Source organism: Mirounga angustirostris, unplaced genomic scaffold (assembly GCF_029215605.1).
Source record: "Mirounga angustirostris isolate CCGP_5_RB_7025 unplaced genomic scaffold, mMirAng1.0.hap1 SCAF_16, whole genome shotgun sequence".
Taxonomy (NCBI): Eukaryota; Metazoa; Chordata; class Mammalia; order Carnivora; family Phocidae; genus Mirounga; species Mirounga angustirostris.
In genome coordinates this window covers 36025736-36047441 of record NW_026991724.1, presented here as the reverse complement: position 1 = coordinate 36047441, position 21706 = coordinate 36025736, and the positions used below count along the sequence as shown (strand labels likewise).

The following is a 21706-nucleotide window of genomic DNA, read 5'->3' as shown; positions in this document are numbered from 1 at the left end:
AGAAGAAGTAATATGTATAAAAACTATAGTGGAAAAGATGGAAGGAAGAAAAGGAATGACTGGTATAAAGTTCATATATTACATACGAAGGGAAATAAAATTATTTGAAGGTCTAAGTTAAAAATGCGTATTGAAAACCATAGAGCAACCACTTAAAAAAGAAGCAAAGCTGTAATAGCTAATAAGCCTTTAAGTGAAAATAAAATGGAAAAATGAAAAAGAAAAACAGTCTAATACAAAAGAAGGAAGGAAAAGAAAAAAGAATAAAGAGCAGATGAGACAGATAGGACACATAGAAAATGCATAGCAAGATGGTAAAACCTAACCATATCAATAATTACATTAAATGTAAATGGTCTGCATTGTCAGGGTTTCAGTGTGTAGGTCTATAATCATTACATTGTCAAGGATAAAGTGGATAATTTCATAATGATAAAGGGATCAATTCAACAAGAAGATAATCTTATATGAGTTATGCATATAACAGAACTTCAAAATATGTGAAATAGAAACTGACAGAAGTGAAAGCAAAAAGGGGACATGTAAAGTTATAGTTAAAGATTTCAAAACACTTCCCTTAGTTGATTAAAAAACAATAGATATAGGGGAGCCTGGGTGGCTCAGGTGGTTAAGCGACCAACTTTTGGCTCAGCTCATGATCTCAGGGTCGTGAGGTTGAGCCTGGCATTAGACTCCATGCTCATCAGGGCGTTTGTTCCAGATTCTCTCTCTCTTCCTCTGCCCCACCTCCCACTCTCTCTCTCTCTCTCAAATAAATAAATAAATAAATCTTTTTTAAAAAGCAATAGATATATAGAAGACTTAAATAATGCAATGAAGACTATCAACCAACAGTACTAAATGATATTTATAGAACACTACACCCAATAACTATAGAGTATACATTCTTTTTTTTTTTTTTTAAAGATTTTATTTATTCATTTGACAGAGACACAGTGAGAGAGGGAACACAAGCAGGGGGAATGGGAGAGGGAGAAGCAGGTTTCCCGCTGAGCAGGGACCCCGATGCGGGGCTTGAACCCAGGACCCTGGGATCATGACCTGAGCCGAAGGCAGACGCTTAATGACTGAGCCACCCAGGCGCCCCAGAGCATACATTCTTTTAAGTTTCAAATGAAATGTTTACCAAGAGAGACCATATGCTGGTCCATAAAATGAATTTTAATAAGTTAAAATGACAGAGATCATACAAGGTGTGTTTTTTAATCACACAAGAATTAAACTAGAAATCAGCAATGGAAACATTGCTAATAACAGAAAAGTCTAAAGCCAATGATCAAAGCTTCCACCTTAAGAAGCTAGAACAATAACAAACTGAAGTCAAGAAAGAAGAAAGCAAAACTGTAGGAGTAGAAATCAATAAATAGAAAATAAACAATAGAGAAAATCAATTAAATCAAAGGCTGGACCTTGGTAAAAATCAATAAAGTTGCAATCTAGCTGGACTGATAAAGAAAAAAGGAGAGAGAAGATACAAATTTTTAATATCAAGAACAAAGGAGGAATCAGCAAAATTAAAAGGCAACATACTGAATAGGAGAAGATATTTGCAAATGACATGCCTGATAAAGGGTTAGTATCCAAAATATATAAAGAACTAATACAGCTCAACACTCAAAAAACAAATATCCAATTTAAAAATGGGCAGAAGACATGAACAGACATTTCTCCAAAGAAGACAGATGGCCAACAGACAGATGAAAAGAATGCTCGACATCACTCATCATCAGGGAAATGCAAATCAAAACTACAATGAGATATCACCTCACATCTTTCAGAATGGTTAAAATAAAAAACACAAGAAGCAACAAGTGTTGACAAGGATGTGGAGAAAAAGGAACCCTCTTGCACTATTGGTGGGAATGCAAACTGGTGCAGCCACTGTGGAAAACAGTGTGGAGTTCCCTCAAAAAATTAAAAACAGAACTACCCTATGATCCAGTAATTGCACTGGTGTGTACCTACCCCAAAATACAAAAACACTAATTCAAAGGGATACATGCACCCCTATATTTATAGCAGGAACATTTACAATAGCCAAATTATGGAAGCAACCCAGTGTCCATCGATAGATAAATGGATAAAGAAGATGTGGTATATATATTCAAAACAGAATATTATTCAGCCATTAAAAAGAATGAAGTCTTGCCATTTGCAAGGACATGAATGTAGCAAGAGAGTATAATGCAAAGCAAAATAAGTCAGTGAAAGACAAATACCATACAATTTGAGTCATATGTGGCATTTGAGAAACAAAACAAATGAACAAAGGAAAATAAAGAGGGAGAAACAAACTGAGAAACAGACTTTTAACTATAGAAAGCAAACTGATGGTTACCAGAGGGGAGATGGGCGGGGGGGGATGGGTGAAATAGGTGATGGGAATTAAGGAGAGCACTTGTCATGAGCACTGGGTGATGTATGGAATTATTGAACCACTATATTGTACACCTGAAACATATAACACTGTATGTTAACTATACTGATATTAAAAAAAAAAAAAGAACAAAGGAGGAGTGCTTGCTTTTGGCAGCACATTACACTAAGAACAAAAAAGGAGACATCACAAGAGGTCTACAGAAACCTAAAGGATAAAAAAGGGATATTATGACTAATTTTATGCCAATAAAATCAATAACCTAAATGAAATGCCCAAATTCTTTGAATTCCAGAACAAACCCATGAAAAAACAGAAAAACGAAATGGCTCTATATCAATTTTTAAAATGAATTTCCCATTAAAAGTCTTTAGACAGGTTTAGTCATGGCTTCACTGGTGAATTTTATCAAACATTTAAGGATGAAATAATACCAATTCTATGCAAAATCAGAAAATGCAGAAAGAAGTAAAATATTTCCCAACTCATTTCATTAGGCTAGCATTGCCCTTACACCAAAATTAAAAACATCACAAGAAACCTTATAATCCAATATTCCTTATCAACATAGATGCAAAAAACCCTTAACAAAATATTAGAAATTAAATCTAGCAGTATATACAAAGTATAATACACTATGGAAAGTGAATTTATCCCAGGAATGCAAGGTTGGTTTAACATTTGAAAAATCAATCAATGTAATTTACTGTATAAAAAAAGAGGAAAACCATATGATCATCTCAATAGATGCCAAGAAAGCACTGGATAAAATTCAACGCCTCTATGTAATAAAATCTCTTAGTAAACTAGGAATAGAAAGGACTTCCTCAACTTGATGAAAAGTATCATGGAAAATGTATATCTTAAAAATACTAAATGGTGAAAGACTGAATGTTTTCCCTCCAAGATCAAGAACAATAAAAGGATATCCCCTCTTACTGTTTCTATTCAAAATCTTGCTGAGAGTCCTAGCCAGTGTAAAAGGCAAGAAAAAGAGATAAAATGCATACATAATGTAAAACTGCTTTTACTCACAGATGTTGTGTTTGCATATATAGAAAATCTAAAGGAATCTATAAAATGCTACTAGAATAAGTGAGTTTAGCAAGCTTGTGTATCAAGTCAGTATATTAAAATCAACTGCATTTCTATTTATCAGCAACAAACAATTGGAAATTTAAATAATGAATCACTGAACACAGAATGATTATACTTAAATGTTTAAAGAAAGGAGAAAAAAAATCAGGAAAATTTCACAATGCATATATCTGATATAGGACTTGTATTCAGTATATATGTATTATTGCACCTAATAAGAACACAACTCAATCTAAATTTGGCAAATATTTGTGTAAAAACCTGACCAAAGGAGATATATAAGCACACATAAAGAAGCACAACATCACTAGTCATTGGGGAAATATAAATTAAAACAATGTGGTGTCATACTCATTGGCATGGTTAAAATTAAAAAGGCTAATCATACTAAATGTCCATATGCAGTAGAGTAGTTGGAATTCTCCAGACATTACTGGTGAGGTTGTACAACAACTTTGGGAAAACAATTTGGGAATTTCTTTTTATTTATTTATTTATTTATTTATTTATTTATTTATTTATTTATTTATTTTTATTTATTTTTATTATTATTATTTTTTAAGATTTTATTTATTTGTCAGAGAGACAGGGAACACAAGCAGAGGGAGTGGGAGATGGAGAAGTAGGCTTCCCGCTGAGCGGGGAGCACGACCCGGGGCTCAATCCCAGGACCCTGGGATCATGACCTGAGCCGAAGGCAGACGCTTAATGACTAAGCCACCCAGGTGCCCCTCTTTTTTTTTTTTTAATATTTTATTTATTTATTTTAGAGAGAGAGACACAATGGGAGAGGGAACACAAGCAGGGGGAGTGGGAGAGGGAGAAGCAGGCCTCCTGTGGAGCAAGGAGCCCCACGTGGGGCTCGATCCCAGGACCCTGGGATTATGACCTGAGCCAAAGGCAGACACATAACGACTGAGCCACCCAGGTGCCCCTAATTTGGAAATTTCTTAAAATGTTCAACATGTACTTATACATGATCTAGCAATCCTACTCTTTGATATTGATATGAGATATAAATATATATAGATGTCCACAGAAAAACTTGTAGATGAATGTACACAGATGCATTCTTCATAGTAGCCAAAAATTGAAAACAATCCATATGTTCAACAAAAGAATAAATAAATTGGGGTATACTCAACTATGGAATACTACTCAGCAATCAAAAGTTATACACTCTTGATACATGCAATAATATAAATTAATGGGAACATTATCTTGAATGAAAAAGCCAGACACAAAAGAGTACATGACATACAATTGCATCTATATAAAACTCTTGGAAATATGAATCTATACTATGGTGACAGAAAGCAAATCAGTGGTGCTAGGGGCTAGGGGGTTAGGTGCTCAAGGGAATCTTTTGGGGTGATGAGAAGATTTTATATCTTGATTGGTATGGTGCCTAGGTAGGTGCATATAATTATCAAAACTCATACAATTAGATCCTTAAATTACATGCATTTTATTGAATGTCAATTATACTTCAATAGAGTTAATAAAGAATTTAATCATATCTATGGTTTTTGAAAATCCCAATATGAGAAATTAAAGTTATCCTGGGTTGAAAGTACTCTGGAGGCATCTCACAGAAGCAAATACAAATCCTTTGGGGAGGGAATATACTCATACCAGGCTTCTTCAGATTCCCAGAGATATAAAGCCTTTCCACAGATGCATTCACAATAAAAAGAAAGTTAGCAGATAAGCCACCCACAAAAACCAACTACCAGGTGTGTAAGTCAACAGAAAGAACTACAACTCTCAAGGAATTTTGGTAGTGAAATTATGGAATACAGAATATAAAATATGTATATAAAATTGTTTAAAAGAGAAAAGAGAATAAAAACACAAGAAAAGAAAGAGATACCATATAAAGAAGAGCAGATAGATTTGGAAAAGAACTAAATTTCTAGAAATAGCCAATATAGTCGTTCAAAATAAGTACTCATTGGAATCCAAGAAAATCAACTACCATGAGTTAAATAGAAGTTAGATACAGCTAAAGAGAATATGTAGCACATGAAAAATATGAAGAGATGGAAATACTGAGAGATTAAGAGACATGAAAGATAGAATTTTCAACAATGGAAGCATATGGAACCACAGGAATAATATAAAATAAATCCATATGTAGACATATTATAGTGAAATGGCACAATAGTAAAGAATATTGTATAATCATTAAAAGGGAAAAGAGGTTATAAATAAAGGAATTTAGATTTATAAGAGAAGCCAGATCATTTTGAAATAAACACTGAGGGAAAATAACTGGCAATGTGACTTTTTTTTTTTTTTAAGATTTTATTTATTTATTTGAGACAGAGAGAATGAGAGACAGAGAGCATGAGAGGGAGGAGGGTCAGAGGGAGTCTGCTTCTGCCAAGCAGGGAGCCTGATGCGGGACTCGATCCCAGGACTCCAGGATCATGACCTGAGCCGAAGGCAGTCGCTTAACCAACTGAGCCACCTAGGCGCCCGGCAATGTGACTTTTATACCCAGATAAACTATCATGCAATAATGAGGAAGAAATAAAGTTTCAGAAAAGCAAGAATTGGATAGATCACTAGGCAGAGTGTCCATAAAAAGCTTCTAAAGAAGGCAGAAGGAAAGTGAGCCAGATGTAAGGTCTGGGATGCAAGAACATATGAAGAGCAAACTGAAAAACAGAGAAGTCTAAATATTCACTATGAAAACAAAAATATTGACCATTGGGTGGATATATAAACAACAAGTTAGAACTAAAATAACATGTAAGGTGGAAGGGGGTGACTGGAAATAGGTATTATATGATTCATGTTCTGTTCAGGGAGAAAATAGATATATTAATTTTAGACTTGATGCATACATGAGAAAACATGAAGGTCAGCCACAAAAGTAAGAAGTAGATATGTAACTTTTTAAAAGATTTTATTCATTCATTTGACAGATAGAGTTCAAGCAGGGGGAGCAGCAGAGAGAGGGAGTAGCAGGCTCCCCACTAAGCAGAGAGCCTGATGTGGGGCTTGATCCCAGGACCCTGGGATCATGATCTGAGCAGAAGGCAGACACTTAACTGACTGAGCCACCCAGGTGCCCCTATAACTTCTAACCAATATAGACACAGGAATGATAAAAACCAAATTTGGGAGCTCTGAGGGTTGGGGCTAGAAGGAGAGAAATGAAACTGAGTGGTGTTAACTAGGAGTCTGTGTATGTGGGTGTTCACTATTCTTTATACCTTTCCAGAAGTCTGAAGTATTTCTTTAAAATAGAAATCAACAGCTTCTCGTTTTGTTAAACCCTTTAATCTCTCTACAGCAGGGATTCTCAACCAAGTCTGGCCCCTCGCCCCCCCAGGGTACACGTGGCCATATCTGGAGACATTTTTGGTTGTCACAAATGGGGGGCAGCGCTACTGGGACCTAGTGGGTAGAGGCCAAGAATGCAGTAGACATCCCACAGTGCACAGAACATTCCCCTTCATAACAAAGAACTATTTGGCCCCAAATGTAATGGTGCCAAGTTTGAGAAATACCATTCTTTTAGAATAAGAAATTTTCCCCCTCTCCCTTCTATTTTAAAGGAAATGAAACTCCGTTTTAAAAATCATGAGAAGCAGAAATGATATCAGATGGTGACTTCATTCACAATACTTTTTTTTTTTTAAGATTTTATTTATTTGACAGAGAGAGACACAGCGAGAGAGGGAACACAAGCAGGGGGAGTGGGAGAGGGAGAAGCAGGCTTCCCGTGGAGCAGGGAGCCCACGTGGGGCTCGATCCCAGGACCCTGGGATCATGACCTGAGCCGAAGGCAGACGCTTAATGACTGAGCCACCCAGGCGCCCCCAGTCACAATACTTTTAATGTACATAATTATTTTCAGAAACTAAAAATGATAAAGTCTTCAGGAAAAACATGAACTTTGTAAATAAGCAGCATTAAAAATTAATTTACCTTTTGTTGATTGATAAAGTGCCATGGCACAGCAACAACTACTATGGGTTGTTTTTGACTAGAAGTTATGAGATGAGGTTTCTATGAAATAGTTAATTGCTTTCATTTTCTCCATCATCAAGAAAGGGACAAAAAAGGTAACTGAGAAAGAAGTTGTTTGTTCTTGGGGTGCCTGGAGGCTCAGTTGTTAAGCGGCTTCCTTCGGCTCAGGTCATGATCCCGGGGTCATGGGATCGAGCCCCTCATTGGGCTCCCTGCTCAGCGGGAAGCCTTCTTCTCCCTCTCCCCACTCCCCCTGCTTGTGTTCCCTCTCTTGCTGTGTCTCTCTCTGTCAAATAAATAAATAAAATCTTTTTTTAAAAAAGAAGTTGTTCTCTTGTTTTCTTGTTAGTGGCACATTAGTATTCGACAGTGGTACTGTACTAAATTCTGGGGCTGCTACTGAAATGCTGTCATTAAATTCTGACTTTACACATCTGGCATGCTGCCTAAATGCAGCTCAGTGTGTTAAAGTGTAGATTACAGTCCAACAAATCAATGCTCTTGAATTGTGGGTTTATGTAAACCTGCAATTAAAAACAGTGTGCAATCACTTTTTTGCCTACCTGATGAGGGGAAGAGAAGCAAGCTGTTTTTCCAGGCTGCCGAGGTGAGAATGTCAGCCTAAAATAGAAGCATTCTATAACACATCCTTTAAGACATGGCTTTTGATAAAGGCAGTTTCTCTGTATACATCTTAGCCTACTACTACCCATACTGGTCAGGGAAGTTCCTTCCTTTTCACTGACAGACTTGGGAGTTTCTTTACAGAACCTGGTTTTGTGTTTTAGTATTTCCTTAAAAAATCTGAGGGCATTGGTGGGTAATAAAACAAGAGACATGAGGCCCCTAGTAGAAAGGCAGGCACTTCTAATCCTACAGAAAATGAAAAGCTTTAAGCAGCATAGTCCCTGACGACCATCTGGCAATTAAAAATGGCAGGATGGGGAAGACCAAGTTTCATTTGATGCCTCTTTTGCAGAGATCAGAGTACAAGGAACAGGTCCTATCCTATTTATAGAGGCTAAGGTTTCATGGATTCATATTAGAAAAAGACTTAGGACACAATTATACCCACGGGGAAAAACAATGTCAGTAATAGCTGGCTTCAGATTCAAAGGAAAAATTTACACACAGATACAATTAAAGATACAATTTTATCTTTAGAGCAGGTATCTGTGGCTGTCAGCCAGCTACTGAAAACAATTTCAGAAAGGAAAACTCTCCAGGGTTGGTCTTTCAATCATTTTGACCAAAATAAAGCAAAGTAAAGCAAAAAAAAAAAAAAGATCATTCTTCCAGGAAATCTCTTTTTTATCACAACAGGAAAGTCTTTGTATAGAAATGTTTTGGCCACATTTCTCATTTTGGGAGTAGGGAGGATCTGGACATGAAAGACTAGGATTTGAGACTAGGATTTCTCAGTATCATTACATGAAAAGGTGAAACTTAGGACAATTGATGTATAAAGCATCTCCTGGGTGGCTCAGTCTTTAAGCGTCTGCCTTCGGCTCAGGTCATGATCCCGGAGTCCTGGGATCGAGCCCCGCATCAGGCCCCCTGCTCCGCAGGGAGTCTGCTTCTCCCTCTCCCACTCCCCCTGCTTGTGTTCCCTCTCACGCTGTGTCTCTCTCTCTGTCAAATAAAAAATAAATAAATAAAAATAAAAAATTTAAAAACCCCAAAAAACCAAAAAAACATCATGTTAAATTTCATCAACTACTTTTCCCTCAGAGGTCGAGTTGGGTTATGCCATTGTCCTTTTCTAGCTTTGTATTATTTATCAGTGGCTATGTAACAAATTATCCCCAAATTCAGCAGCTTGAAACAGCACATAACTTGGATTTCTGCATCAGTGGTCTTGGTGGTATTCAAGGTCTTTCACAAGAGTCAGTCAAGGTGTTTTCTGTGGTCTTCTCAAGGCTCCAGGGTGGGGAGGATCCTCTTCCAGGCATGTTGCTGGGAGGATTCAGTTCTTCGAAGGTGATTGGATTGAGGGCCTCTGTGCCATGTTAACTGTTGGCTCGAAATCCCCATCTCTTGTCACATGGGCCTCTCCATAGAGCACCTCAGCACATGGCAATTGGCTTCCATCTGAGCAGGAAATCACCCAACTACTAGTGGGTGAGCAAGACAGAAGCCAGCCTGTCACCTAATCTCAGAAGTGACGTGGCACTTTTGACACATTCATTGGAAGCAGGTCCCAGATCCAGCTCACACCCGTCAGGGAATGATAGAAGCTTATGAACACCAGGAGTCAGGGATCACTGGGAGCCATCCTAGAAGCCTCCTACCACAAGCTTTATTCATTTTTTATATTAAAAATAAATGACAGAGGAAGTAAGATTGCTTTTGGCTATGAATGTAAAACAGAGGAAGTTGCAGCAAGTTCACTATTGTTACTTGTGCACATTTTCAGAGTGAAACGTCTTCTAAGGGTCTGGAAAGAACTTACCTACAATTCATGCAACTATTTTTTGGTTCAAAAGTTGTGACTACTTCTCTGAGTCATTGCTTAATACAACAGGACAAAGTCATCAGTGGAAGAATAGAACATTTGAAAAGCAGGTTCAATACCTAGATTTCTGATGAGAATTCCTTCTAGCAATCAGCAGTTACTCATAATGTTTCCATAAAGTATGTACCGGCTCAGTGGCCTGCTGGCACCAGATGTTACCGAGTATGAGAAAGCTTGGCAGGTGAGAGCATTTTTGGATAAAAGCTGTTTCTTGATCTTAAATAACACAAAGTAAAATTGCTCTGTAACTATTTGCAGGGACAGGCCAGTGGTAACTACCTTTTTCTTTCGTCTTTCTTTGCTCCTTGATCTGTGTCTGTATGATTGTAAAGCTCAGAGTTTTTGCTTTCCTTTGCTTTCTCCTCAGTGTGCACCTTTTGTGAAATCTACTCATCCATCCTTGCTAGGCTGTGGCCATGACTGATGCACTCTGCACCTCAAAAGGACAGCGTCTGACAACCCACTCTGAAAGTCCTCACTGCCACGTCAGTGACTGGAAGTAGCACAGTGCATCTGTAGGCAATCTAACACTAAATTCACTTTAAATTTTTTTTAACTTCAATTGAAGATTAATTTGAAAACTTAAATGGTGTTAATAGCCTGAGGATGCTTTTACTTTTTATCATAACTAAGATTATTTTTTTTTTGGAAGCTGTTGGGTAGGAAATGCCAACTTCACCCTGCAAGGAAATAAGGATCCTTTGCCACTTCTAGAGACTCTGGAAATTGAGACAAGCAAGGAAATCAAAACACAAGTTCTATTTCCAGTTCAAGGGTCATATTCTTTTCTGTGAAGTGTCAAATCCTGGATTAGACATACAAGAATTCTTACATGGTCTGGATATTCATCTCTAAAAATTCAGTGCTTTAAAAAAACATTTTTTAAAAAAACATTTACTCAAGGAGCATCTGGGTGACTCAGTTGGTTAAGTGTCCATCCGACTCTAGGTTTCGGGTTAGGTCATGATCTCAGGGTTGTGAGACTGAGTCCTGCATTGGGCCCCATACTCGACACAGAGTTTGCTTGAGATTCTCCCTTTCCCTTTCACCCAGCTCCTCCCCTCTCTGAAATAAATAAAATCTTAAAAAAAATTTTACTCAAGACAGTACATACTAGGGGTGCTTGGGTGGCTCAGTCGGTTATGCACTTGCCTTCGGCTCAGGTCATGATCCCCAGGGTCCTGGATTGAGTCCTGCATTGGGCTCCCTGCTCGGCGGGAAGCCTGCTTCTCCCTCTCCCACTTCCCCTGCTTGTTTTCCCTCTCTCGCTGTGTCTCTGTCAAATAAATAAAATCTTGAAAAAAAAAAAGTACTTACTAAATATGTACCCCAGTCATTAGCTTCTTGGGCTTTTGTAGTCATTAAACCAATCACAGAAATATACGAAAAAGTGACTAAAAATCACAGACATATATGAAAAAGTGACGAAAAAAAAGCAAATTCAGAATTTTAATTTGTTGAGGTATATAAAACATGGAAAACTGATTTTGCAGGGACCTAAAAAAGATATCTGAGGTCAACTTGTCATCATGGCTCAGAACTCAAATCATTCTCCAAACTCAAGAGATACAGCACACAAATCTTTAATTTCTAGAGTATACACTGTTTCCTTTAGATTTAAGAAAGATCACAAATGCAAAACACTGAAGCTCTTTTTATCTGATGCCAAACCTGTAAATTGTTAACATTGTTTATTAAGAATTCACAGTAATTGTCTTGCAGTTTGCAGATGCCAAGAAGTCATGGCAACAAAATTATAGAATAGTGTTACATCGATTTTAAAAAAAAAGTAAAATGCTTTGAAAAAAATTATTATAGAATAAAATACATTTTAAATCAGAATGACTGACAAGCTTACATGGAACATCTGGGCTGCCGTTTAGAACTGCTTGACCTTTAAAACTTCCAGCTAGCTAAAGCAGGGGAAAAACAGCAAAGGCAAGGCAAGAGCATGGGACTAGTTCTGAGATGTGGGTACTCCTCTTCTCTGGACCTCAGAATTCTCATTAATGAAGTTGAACAGATCATCTTAAAAAAAAACAAAAAACCCAAAACTCAAGGTCCCTTCATGAACAATTTAGCAGACACCATTTTGTAAGAGGGCATAAATCCCCTTTGAGAATCACTCCTGGAATCACAACTAGGCTTTTTCCCTGTCCTGTCTCATCACCTGACACACTCCTGAAACCAGAAAGCATCCTGCTTATCAGAAAACAGAACTATAAAAATATTTAGAAGCATTTAGGAGGTTCTTTTAATGCTTAGTAATTACATGAAACATGACAAGGACAGACACAAAAGCTGTTAACAAGTCAAAGGAGCCTTTTTAATCTCTTTTGTGATGTGAAAGGTTGAAAATCTTTTGCTTTTTGTTAAACCTTTAGGTTGAACATTTCCCTCCACAAAAGATACATCACACTTTATCCGTAAGTACTTTAGATGTTAGGATTCATAGATTTCCTGCAATTTGCGGGCACTTGAGTGTTGATATCTTGTGCTAAACTCAGGTTCTCAGGTGAAAGGTAACAACATTGTAGAGGTGTCCTTAAGTGCCGCTCCTGAATTGAAGATACTTTCCCCTCCAGCTTTGCATTTTCCACTGTATTTTAACAACTGGCTTCTGTCTTTTCTGTGAAGGGTGTAATAACTTCCACAAGATGGCTAAAGTTCATCTTTCATTACTAAAATTTATGGCTTTTACTTCAGTAAACAATTTGTGAAGTTTTCTTACTAACCTCAAAGATGAAGACTATATAATACAGCAATTAGTGTTACGCTGGTAATAATGCCTAAAAAATAGTTCCATTCTCTTCTTTTCCTATAGTGTACTGCCAAATAAATGTTTGACTAAAAAATGTTTAAACAAGGCCTAATAGCCATCTATACTTCGATGAAGGCATACAAGATAGGGCAGTTTAAGGCTGGCTTAGCTAATACCGATCATCTGGCTCTTCAGTTCTACCCCTGCAGACAGACTGATGAAAAACCGATGATCCGACTGTATTAAGATGTGCCTTCACTAGATAAAGATTTACCATTCTGACTTCTCTCTGCATTTTGCATCTTATTTAAGTTCTGAGGAAATGTTGTTCTATATACAGATCCTCTTTCTTTAGTTGAAGAGAAAACTAGCCTCTGCAGTTTGGGTTCTCTACTGTGAAAAACAAAAACTATTTCATTTGTTTCAGCAGCCAGAAAGTTTAGAACCAAAATTGTTGTCCAAGCTTTACTTGCTAAGTGGGGTTGCCTGAAGCTATGTAGTTCTGTGCTGTTTTAATGTTAAATGTCTTCTTTAAAGGCTCTATTTTGTAGGCCTCTTCATGTCCTTTTAAAAGAAAGTAGGATACAACTTTCAAAAATATAGTTACAAGTGACTAGAATTAATGTAGTTAAGCATACTGTATTAGTTTCTACTATAATGTAGGTGTTAATGATGGACTTAACAGCTGTTTTTATAATGGATATAGTTTTACATAGAAAATTGCTAGTTTTCCTTCATGATCATGAAGAATGAGATCACAGTTATATTAAATATTTACTATGCTGTTCAAATGTTGGCTGGCTACTAACTACTAGAATGCCTATTCAACGTAGCTACTAAAAGGATTTCTATCTAATCTGGCTCTGGCTCATTAGTTCAATGAATACTACATTCATTAAGTCTTTCTACTTTCCCAAATTTTATCTTTAAAACAGGAAATTATGCTGACTTTAAAAAATGCTAAATCATGAATATACTATCTATAGGTTTTCCTATCTCCTGGATATTATATACTTTTAAAAAATAAAAAAATGTGCTATAAGAAACATTTTGAAGGGGTATTTTATATGTATCATATTTAAAGGTCCCAGTTTTCACTAATCTGAGAAAACCCATACATGTGATATCTTAAAAAACCAATGAAATTCAGTGAACCTTTAATTTCTCATTTCATTGAGAATTTGCTACAAAAAATATCAAAATGAGAATTTCTCTCTTTAAAATGGCATGTCTGTGTTAGTTATAATTTGATAAATGGATTCCTTTCCATATATACCTAAGATCCAAAATCTCAGGGCAATAACATGATTGAAGAATCATGTAACAATGCATTTAATTTTAATGTAAGATTTGTGTAGTGATTTAGAACAATAAATAACACACAGTGAAAATTTCATCATAAACTAAATGCAATAACAAAAGGAAACAAATGCTTACGTACACATTACTAAGGTCTTTACAGTAAGTTATAACGTGTCGTTCCATCACAGCATATTTGTACATAAAGCCACTAATATGAACACTGAAAGAAATCGCTCATGTAGGTCTTTAATCTTGATTTAATAAAGTTTGTACAGTATCAAATAATATCAAAAGTCTAAAAAAACACAATGAGTTTTTATATCATGTTTATAAATTATTGTTTATATACCATAAAAAAAAACATAAGGTCAAAAGTGCAGTTTAAAAAAAAGTGGAAGTTGTTATTCTTGGTAAGAACTAGAAAAATGTATTGTCCCAAGTAAGAAGCAATTTGAGGGCTCTTACAGTTTCTTAGGAATTTTCCTTTAACGCTCATACAACCTTGGCTACCATATGCCATAACATAAACCAATACAAAGGGAGCAAAATCATCTTATAAAAACAACAGGAAACACAAATCTGGTGATGAGAAATGCTGCAAAGAAACATAATTACCAGCCTCCCCCAAGATGAATGAAATGACTGCACACAGGAATGAATGGGCCACCACCGCATGTGACCAAATTTGGGAAATTTGAAAGGATTTCCAGAAGTTTTAATCTCTTTCAAGTTTTTAGTCATAACTGGCAAGGGTGCGTACATCCTAGGATTATGAAATCTTCTAGTATAAGACAAAATAGGACTTAAAGATGATAAATCATATCATCTACTATTCACAAAAAATAAGGACTAAGGATTCAGTAATTAAAAGGCAGCAGTATAGAAATTAGTCAAGAAGAAACAGATGGGTGAAACAGAACTCTGGGTCTTCACTGGCACTTAGCACAGTAACGAGTTATATTTTGACAAATTCTAGAACAAATGCCTGTATTGAAGTATGTGTGGTACGTTGACCATTTATGTTTATGTAAGAAACCAAAATGGTAAAATCACGGACTTATAAAACAAATTAAATTTAGAGGGAAAAAAACCCAAAAGGAATGTAGAGACAAATCTTATTTTTAAACTTATTGTGGGATCAAAATGTTGACAAGCTGTATCAATCCAGAGCAGTATTCCTGTTGCTAAGCCTAACAGGCAGCCTGAGCCTGGCTCAGCACCACCACCCCCCTCTTCAAATGCTATTTCGCTGGTACTTTGTGTGTGTGACACCAAGCAATAGTGACTGTTATTTTGTTCATGGACCGGAGGAGGTCCCTTGGTTGGTTTAACACATAGACTGCCTGAGACAAGAAAAGCTTCACTGCTACAGTAGGTTGGTGGGAACGAAGGTCTTGCTAGTTTTGATAGGAGAAAAGGGCTGGCTGCTGAAGAGCATGGGTGCTCTGTAGGCGGCATACACACACACTTAATAATTAATGTCCCCTTAGTAGAAGGTTAAAAATCGATGGATATGGACGCTTGTGCAGAATCTTCTCGCCCTCTGACATAAATTTCACAAGGAATCTCCTCCATTACTCTGTCTTCTAGGGCCTGTTCAGGGCACTCATGTGCCTGTTTGAAAGTGTAGCTACTCTTTTTGAAAGTGCTGTTAAATGTTTTCATTGGCTGTGGTTGTGCAAAATCATTTCGGAAAGGCAGTTCCATGGAACTCAGGTTGGTCCTGCTCTGTTTGACACTGGGTGCTTGCGACCCACAGTGATGGTCATGAATGCACCGGGAGGCAGTGGAGGAGTGCCGCATCTTCTGGTAGTTGTCCAGTTCTTCTGACAAGTCAGCTAGGTCTGCAGAAATCTCTTTGTCCCGTAGGGAAAACAGTTCATAATGAGGAGGATCAAACACTTCCTGAAATCCAGTTTTATTAAACGCAGTTTTGCAAGCCATGACCTTTTTTCGAGGCTGTTTCACTTGTACTAAAATAGAAATAATGAGAAGGACCAAGACAATCCCTGATGTGATGCCAATAATTGTTCCATGGGTTTTAGTGACTTGTTCAAATAGTCCTGCTTTTTTCTTTTCTGTAGAAAGAGAAACAACAAGGCTTTCAAAATTCATTAATGAGTCCTGTCACAAACTGGTAAGGTTATTTTTAGGTAAAGCAGAACACATGGGTCAAATACACTATAGATGATACCATTTAAAATTAGGTTTTTATTTTTTATTTTTTAAAGATTTTATTTATTTATTTGAGAGAGAATGAAAGAGAGAGCACATGAGAGGGGGGAGGGTCAGAGGGAGGAGCAGACTCCCTGCAGAGCAGGGAGCCCGATGCGGGACTCGATCCTGGGACTCCAGGATCATGACCTGAGCCGAAGGCAGTCGCTCAACCAACTGAGCCACCCAGGCACCCTAAAATTAGGTTTTTTTAAAAAAATAATCCCATTATGATTTCTGGTTAAACTAACCAATCACAATATAGTCAGATAGATTACATAAAAGAAAAAGGACTTGGTTCTTTACTCAGAAGGTACATGAAGGCATACAATTTGCAAATCAAATTAAAAACATGAATCTAGCGGCGCCTGGGTGGCTCAGTTGGTTAAGCATCTGCCTTTGGCTCAGGTCATGATCCCGGGGTCCTGGGATCGAGCCCTGCATCGGGCTCCCTGCTCAGTGGGGAGCCTGCTTCTTCCTCTCCCTCTGCCCCTCCCCTCACTTGTATTCTCTCTTTCAAATAAATAAAATCTTTAAAAAAAATAAAATAAAAAAATAAAAACATGAATATAGAGAAAATGCCAAAAGAAATACTCTTGTTCTATCAAGTTAGCTTTTTGCTCTGTGGTATGTTTGACCAACTGCCACGTTTAAGTATATCCACAGTATTTCTACTGATGGCCATCAGCAAGAGAGGACAAAAGTGATCAGGCTAACCCACTGAGGTATAACATCACGATCTACCGTTTGAATGATTATCTGAAGATACTTCATGTCAAGTACTTAAGACAGCTGTATCAGATCACACTAACTTCTCATAGTAAGATATTTACTGAACTCTTGGAGAATAGAAGGCAGGTAAACTTTAAGACTGAGACAGTGATTTGATAATGTCTGTAGATATTCCACTATTACCATAAGTCATGTTTACCTTAGACATACAGCATAGGAAATTTTATAAAATGAAAAAAAGCAGTTCTTACTAGTCTGCTTTTGCTGCTTTTTAAGATTGAATCCATCAATATTTATTAAATAGTATTTCTATATAATTTTTAAAATACTACTACTCTAGGTTACTTTCTAAATTATTCCGAGAATAAGGTATCCTTACAATACAAATGACTAAGAAAATAATGCAGGAAATATTATGGTGGACTTTTGAACAACTTAAAAAGCATAGTTTGTAAGAAAAAAAAGAATGCTTTCATTGAGAATAAGTATTTTTCTTTGCTTTTATCACATATGAGAGTTGTATGATCCATTTAAAAGAACATTTATATTCTATGTTTCCATTTCAGCCAAAGCAGCTACGCTAAACACAGTTACAGAAAAGGACATTTTAAGTCTTTCTTTAGGGCAACGGCCATTTTTCTCTCAAAAAGGTTGGGCTTTGCCAGCGCACTCACCTTTACAGTGATTTTCGTCCCAAGGGTATGCACAGTTCTGAACACCGTTACAGACTAAAGAATTGTTGATGCACATGTTGCTGTGGCAGAAGAAAGTGCTACCTGTGCAGGGAGCTGCAGGAAAGAAGAACAGTTTGTTGCTAAGAACTCATCCTGGTTTATTTACACTTCAACTTGTTCTATGAATACACTCTGCGCTATAGAAGCAATAAGATAAGGGCCAATACTCTCTGACATGGTCTCAGGTAAAAACTCTTCACTTCCGCTGGGTGCCAAATGTCATGTTTAGTGTAATGAGAATAGGAATACATTTACTATGGTGCTTACAGAACTAGTACAGAGCCTGGTAAATTTTTTCAAAATGTTACAAGAAAATATTGGTGAGGATGTGGAGACACTGGAACCCTTGGTGCATTGCTGGGGGAATGTAAAATGGTACAGCTGCTGTGGTAAACAGGATGGAGTCTCCTCAAAAATCCACACTGATGGGCGCCTGGGTGGCTCAGTTGGTTAAGCGACTGCCTTCGGCTCAGGTCATGATCCTGGAGTCCCGGGATCGAGTCCCGCATCAGGCTCCCTGCTCGGCGGGGAGCCTGCTTCTCCCTCTGACCCCCCCCCCCCTCATGTGCTCTCTGTCTCTCATTCTCTCTGTCTCAAATAAATAAATAAAATCTTTAAAAAAAAAAAAAATCCACACTGATTATCATCTGCTCCAGCAGGTGCATACGTCCAGGTGCATACCCCAAACCACTGAAAGCAGGGACTCGAACAGAGCATACCAATGATCATGGCAGCTTTATTCACAAAGCACACAGCAGCATTATTCCACCAAAAGGGAGAAAAAACCTAAATAAATGTTTGTTGATGGATGAATGGAGGACTGCAATGTGGTATATACATATCTAATGGGATATTATTCAGGGTTAAAATTCAGAAGGAAATTCTGACAAATGCTACAACATGGATGAATCTTTTTTTTTTTTTTTAAAGATTTTATTTATTTATTTATTTGAGACAGAGAGAATGAGAGAGAGAGAGCACATGAGGGGGGGAGGGTCAGAGGGAGAAGCACGCTCCCTGCCGAGCAGGGAGCCCGATACGGGACTCGATCCAGGGACTCCAGGATCATGACCTGAGCCGAAGGCAGTCGCTTAACCAACTGAGCCACCCAGGCGCCCAACATGGATAAATCTTGAAGACAATATGCTTGAAAGAAGCCAGACACAAAAGAACAAGTATTGTATGATTCCAGGTATACGAGGTACCTGGAGCAGTCAATTCATTGAGAGAAAAAGAGAACATCAGCTACCAGGACCTGGTGGGAGAGCGGAATGGGGTGTTTAATGGGACAGAGTTTCAGCTGGGGATGATAAAAAAGTTCTGGAGATTGGGGCACCTGGGTGGCTCAATCAGTTAGGCGTTTGCCTTTGGCTCAGGTCATGATCCTAGGGTCAGGGCTCTCTGCTCAGCAGGGAGCCCGCTTCTCTCTCTCCTTCTGTGATCTCTCTCACTCTTGCTCTCTCTCAAATAAATAAATCAAATCTTAAAAAGTTCTGGAGATAGATAGTGGTGATGATGAATGTACTTAATGCCACTGAACTATGCACTTAAAAATGGTTAAAATGGCAAATTTTATGTCATGTAGATTTTACCAGAAAAAAAATCACTCCTTGGAATTTCAAAATTAAAATTTTTTAAATGATAAAGATACATGGAATATACACCGTGTAATGTCATATTTTGTATAAATCATTCTTTCAGCCTGAGATGTCTCCTCCTTTCCCTTCCTGATGACCACCTACTCATCTTTCAAGATCATCCAAAATGCTGCCCTCTCTGGGAAGACTGCCTCAATTCTCCTAGATAGCTAGTGTGACTCCTGTGTTCCCATCGTACTCTGGATGGTGCTTCTATGTGACACTTCTCCTTGTATATGTAAACATTTGCTACACTAGATTATGACTCAGTGTGTTTACTTCTGTTAAGAAATAACATCCTAGGGCGCCTGGGTGGCTCAGTTGGTTAAGCGACTGCCTTCGGCTCAGGTCATGGTCCCGGGGTCCTGGGATCGAGTCCCGCATCGGGCTCCCTGCTCTGCGGGGAGCCTGCTTCTCCCTCTCCCACTCCCCCTGCTTGTGTTCCCTCTCTCGCTGTGTCTCTCTCTGTCAAATAAATAAATAAAATCTTTAAAAAAAAAAAAAAAAAAAAAAAAAAAAAAGAAATAACATCCTAGATTGGAGACAAAAGTACCAACATTGTAATAATGTGTATTTCAGTGTAAAGACACACACACACACAAGAATCTCAAAGTCAAGAAACACAATGGCGTGTCTCTCACACTGACAGAAGCCCCTAAAAATCAACTAATCATTGTGACTTCCAAAAATATAATCAAGAAAAATGTATTTCCTGTCTAAAAAAATTCTACATTTAAGATATGTGTCTCAGCATATTGACAGACCTCAATTATTTTTTATATTTTCTTTTTAAGTTTCTTTTCAAGATGAAAAGAAATATGTAAAATTTTACAGGACTAATAATAACTGGATTTTCTCCCCTAAATATTATCTTTTTAAAAAATAAATATACAATGAACCTTATCAAAACAATTAATTTAGTATTTCTTTTCCTCTTGAGAAAGCTCTCTCTTTAGGTTACAATCACAGGAAGCTTTGGAATACTTAAACACATTGTCCAACTGCATCATCAGTAATAAAACCAACAGTTTGGTAAACACAAACAGTTTGGTATCTACCTGCCTGACCCCCTTTGTCTATTTCTCAATTTAGCTCTGAAGATGGGCTGTAAAAATAGGTATTTATTGGGACCCCAGAAATCCTAAAACATAATGTGATATTTATTAAATATTTACTAGACTTATAATGTAGGTCAACAGAAAACATCCACAACATCACTGATCATCAGGGAAATGCAAATCAAAACCACAATGAGAGAATACCTCACACCTGTCAGAATGGCTATTATCAAAAGGACAAGAAATAAGTGTCAGTGGAGATGTGGAAAAAAGGGACCCTTTGTGCACTGTTGGTGGGAATGCAAACTGGTGCAGCTACTGTTGAAAACAGTATGGAGGATCCTCAAAAAATTAAAAATAGAATTACCATATAATCCAGCATTTCCACTCTTGGATATTTATCCGAAGAAAATCAAAACACTAATTCCAAAGATACAGACATCCCTGTAGGTTCATTGCAGCATTATTTACAATAGCCAAGATACGGCAGCAACCTCAGTGTCCATAAATGGATGAATGGAGATGTGATACATACATAGAATGGAGTATTACTGAGCCATAAAAAGGAGTAAAATCTTGCCATTTGTGACAACATGGATAGACCTAAAGGGTATCATGTTAAATGAAATAAGTTAGAGAAAGACAAATACATAGATTTCACTTACATGTGGATTCTAAAAAAGCAAAACAAATGCACAAACAAAACAGGAATACTCACAGATACAGAGAAAAAACTGATGGTTGCCAGAGGGAAGGGGGGGTGCAGACACAGGACAAAGTAGGGGAAGGGGATTAAGAGGAACAGTCTTCTGGTTATAAAATACATAAGTCACAGGGATGTAATGTAAAGTATAGGGAATATAGTTGGTAATTTTTTTTTTTTTTTTAAGATTTTATTTATTTGACAGAGACACAGCGAGAGAGGGAACACAAGCAGGGGGAGTGGCAGGCAGAGGGAGAAGCAGGCCTCCCGCTGAGCAGGGAGCCCGATGCAGGGCTCGATCCCAGGACCCTGAGATCATGACCCGAGCCGAAGGCAGACGCTCAACTGACTGAGCCACCCAGGCACCCCTATAGTCGGTAATACTGTAAACAACTTTGTATAGTGACAGATGGAACCTAGACTTATTGTGATCATTTTGTAATGTATGTAAATATCAAATCACTGAAACTAGTACCATATTGAGTGAATGTCAATTATTCTTCAATTAAAACAAAAAGTAACATCCAAAATTGCTTTGCTCGTAGAGAACAAATATAATCTCTGTTTAAG

General features: G+C 37.5%; 1 protein-coding gene across 3 annotated transcripts in view; it reads right to left on the bottom strand.

The window, feature by feature from the left end:
• Nucleotides 1–11422: 11422 nt before the first annotated feature.
• Nucleotides 11423–21706, bottom strand: part of NETO2 (neuropilin and tolloid like 2) — a 60917-nt gene continuing 50633 nt past the window's right edge. For all 3 annotated transcript variants that reach the window (XM_045891164.3, XM_045891165.3, XM_064581935.1), the window contains 2 exons: nt 17679–17792; nt 11423–16136 (listed from right to left, as the gene is read on the bottom strand). In XM_045891164.3, the coding sequence (XP_045747120.1) occupies nt 15556–16136; nt 17679–17792 (695 nt within the window). In that variant the 3' untranslated portion in view covers nt 11423–15555. The remainder of the gene's footprint in view (nt 16137–17678; nt 17793–21706) is intronic.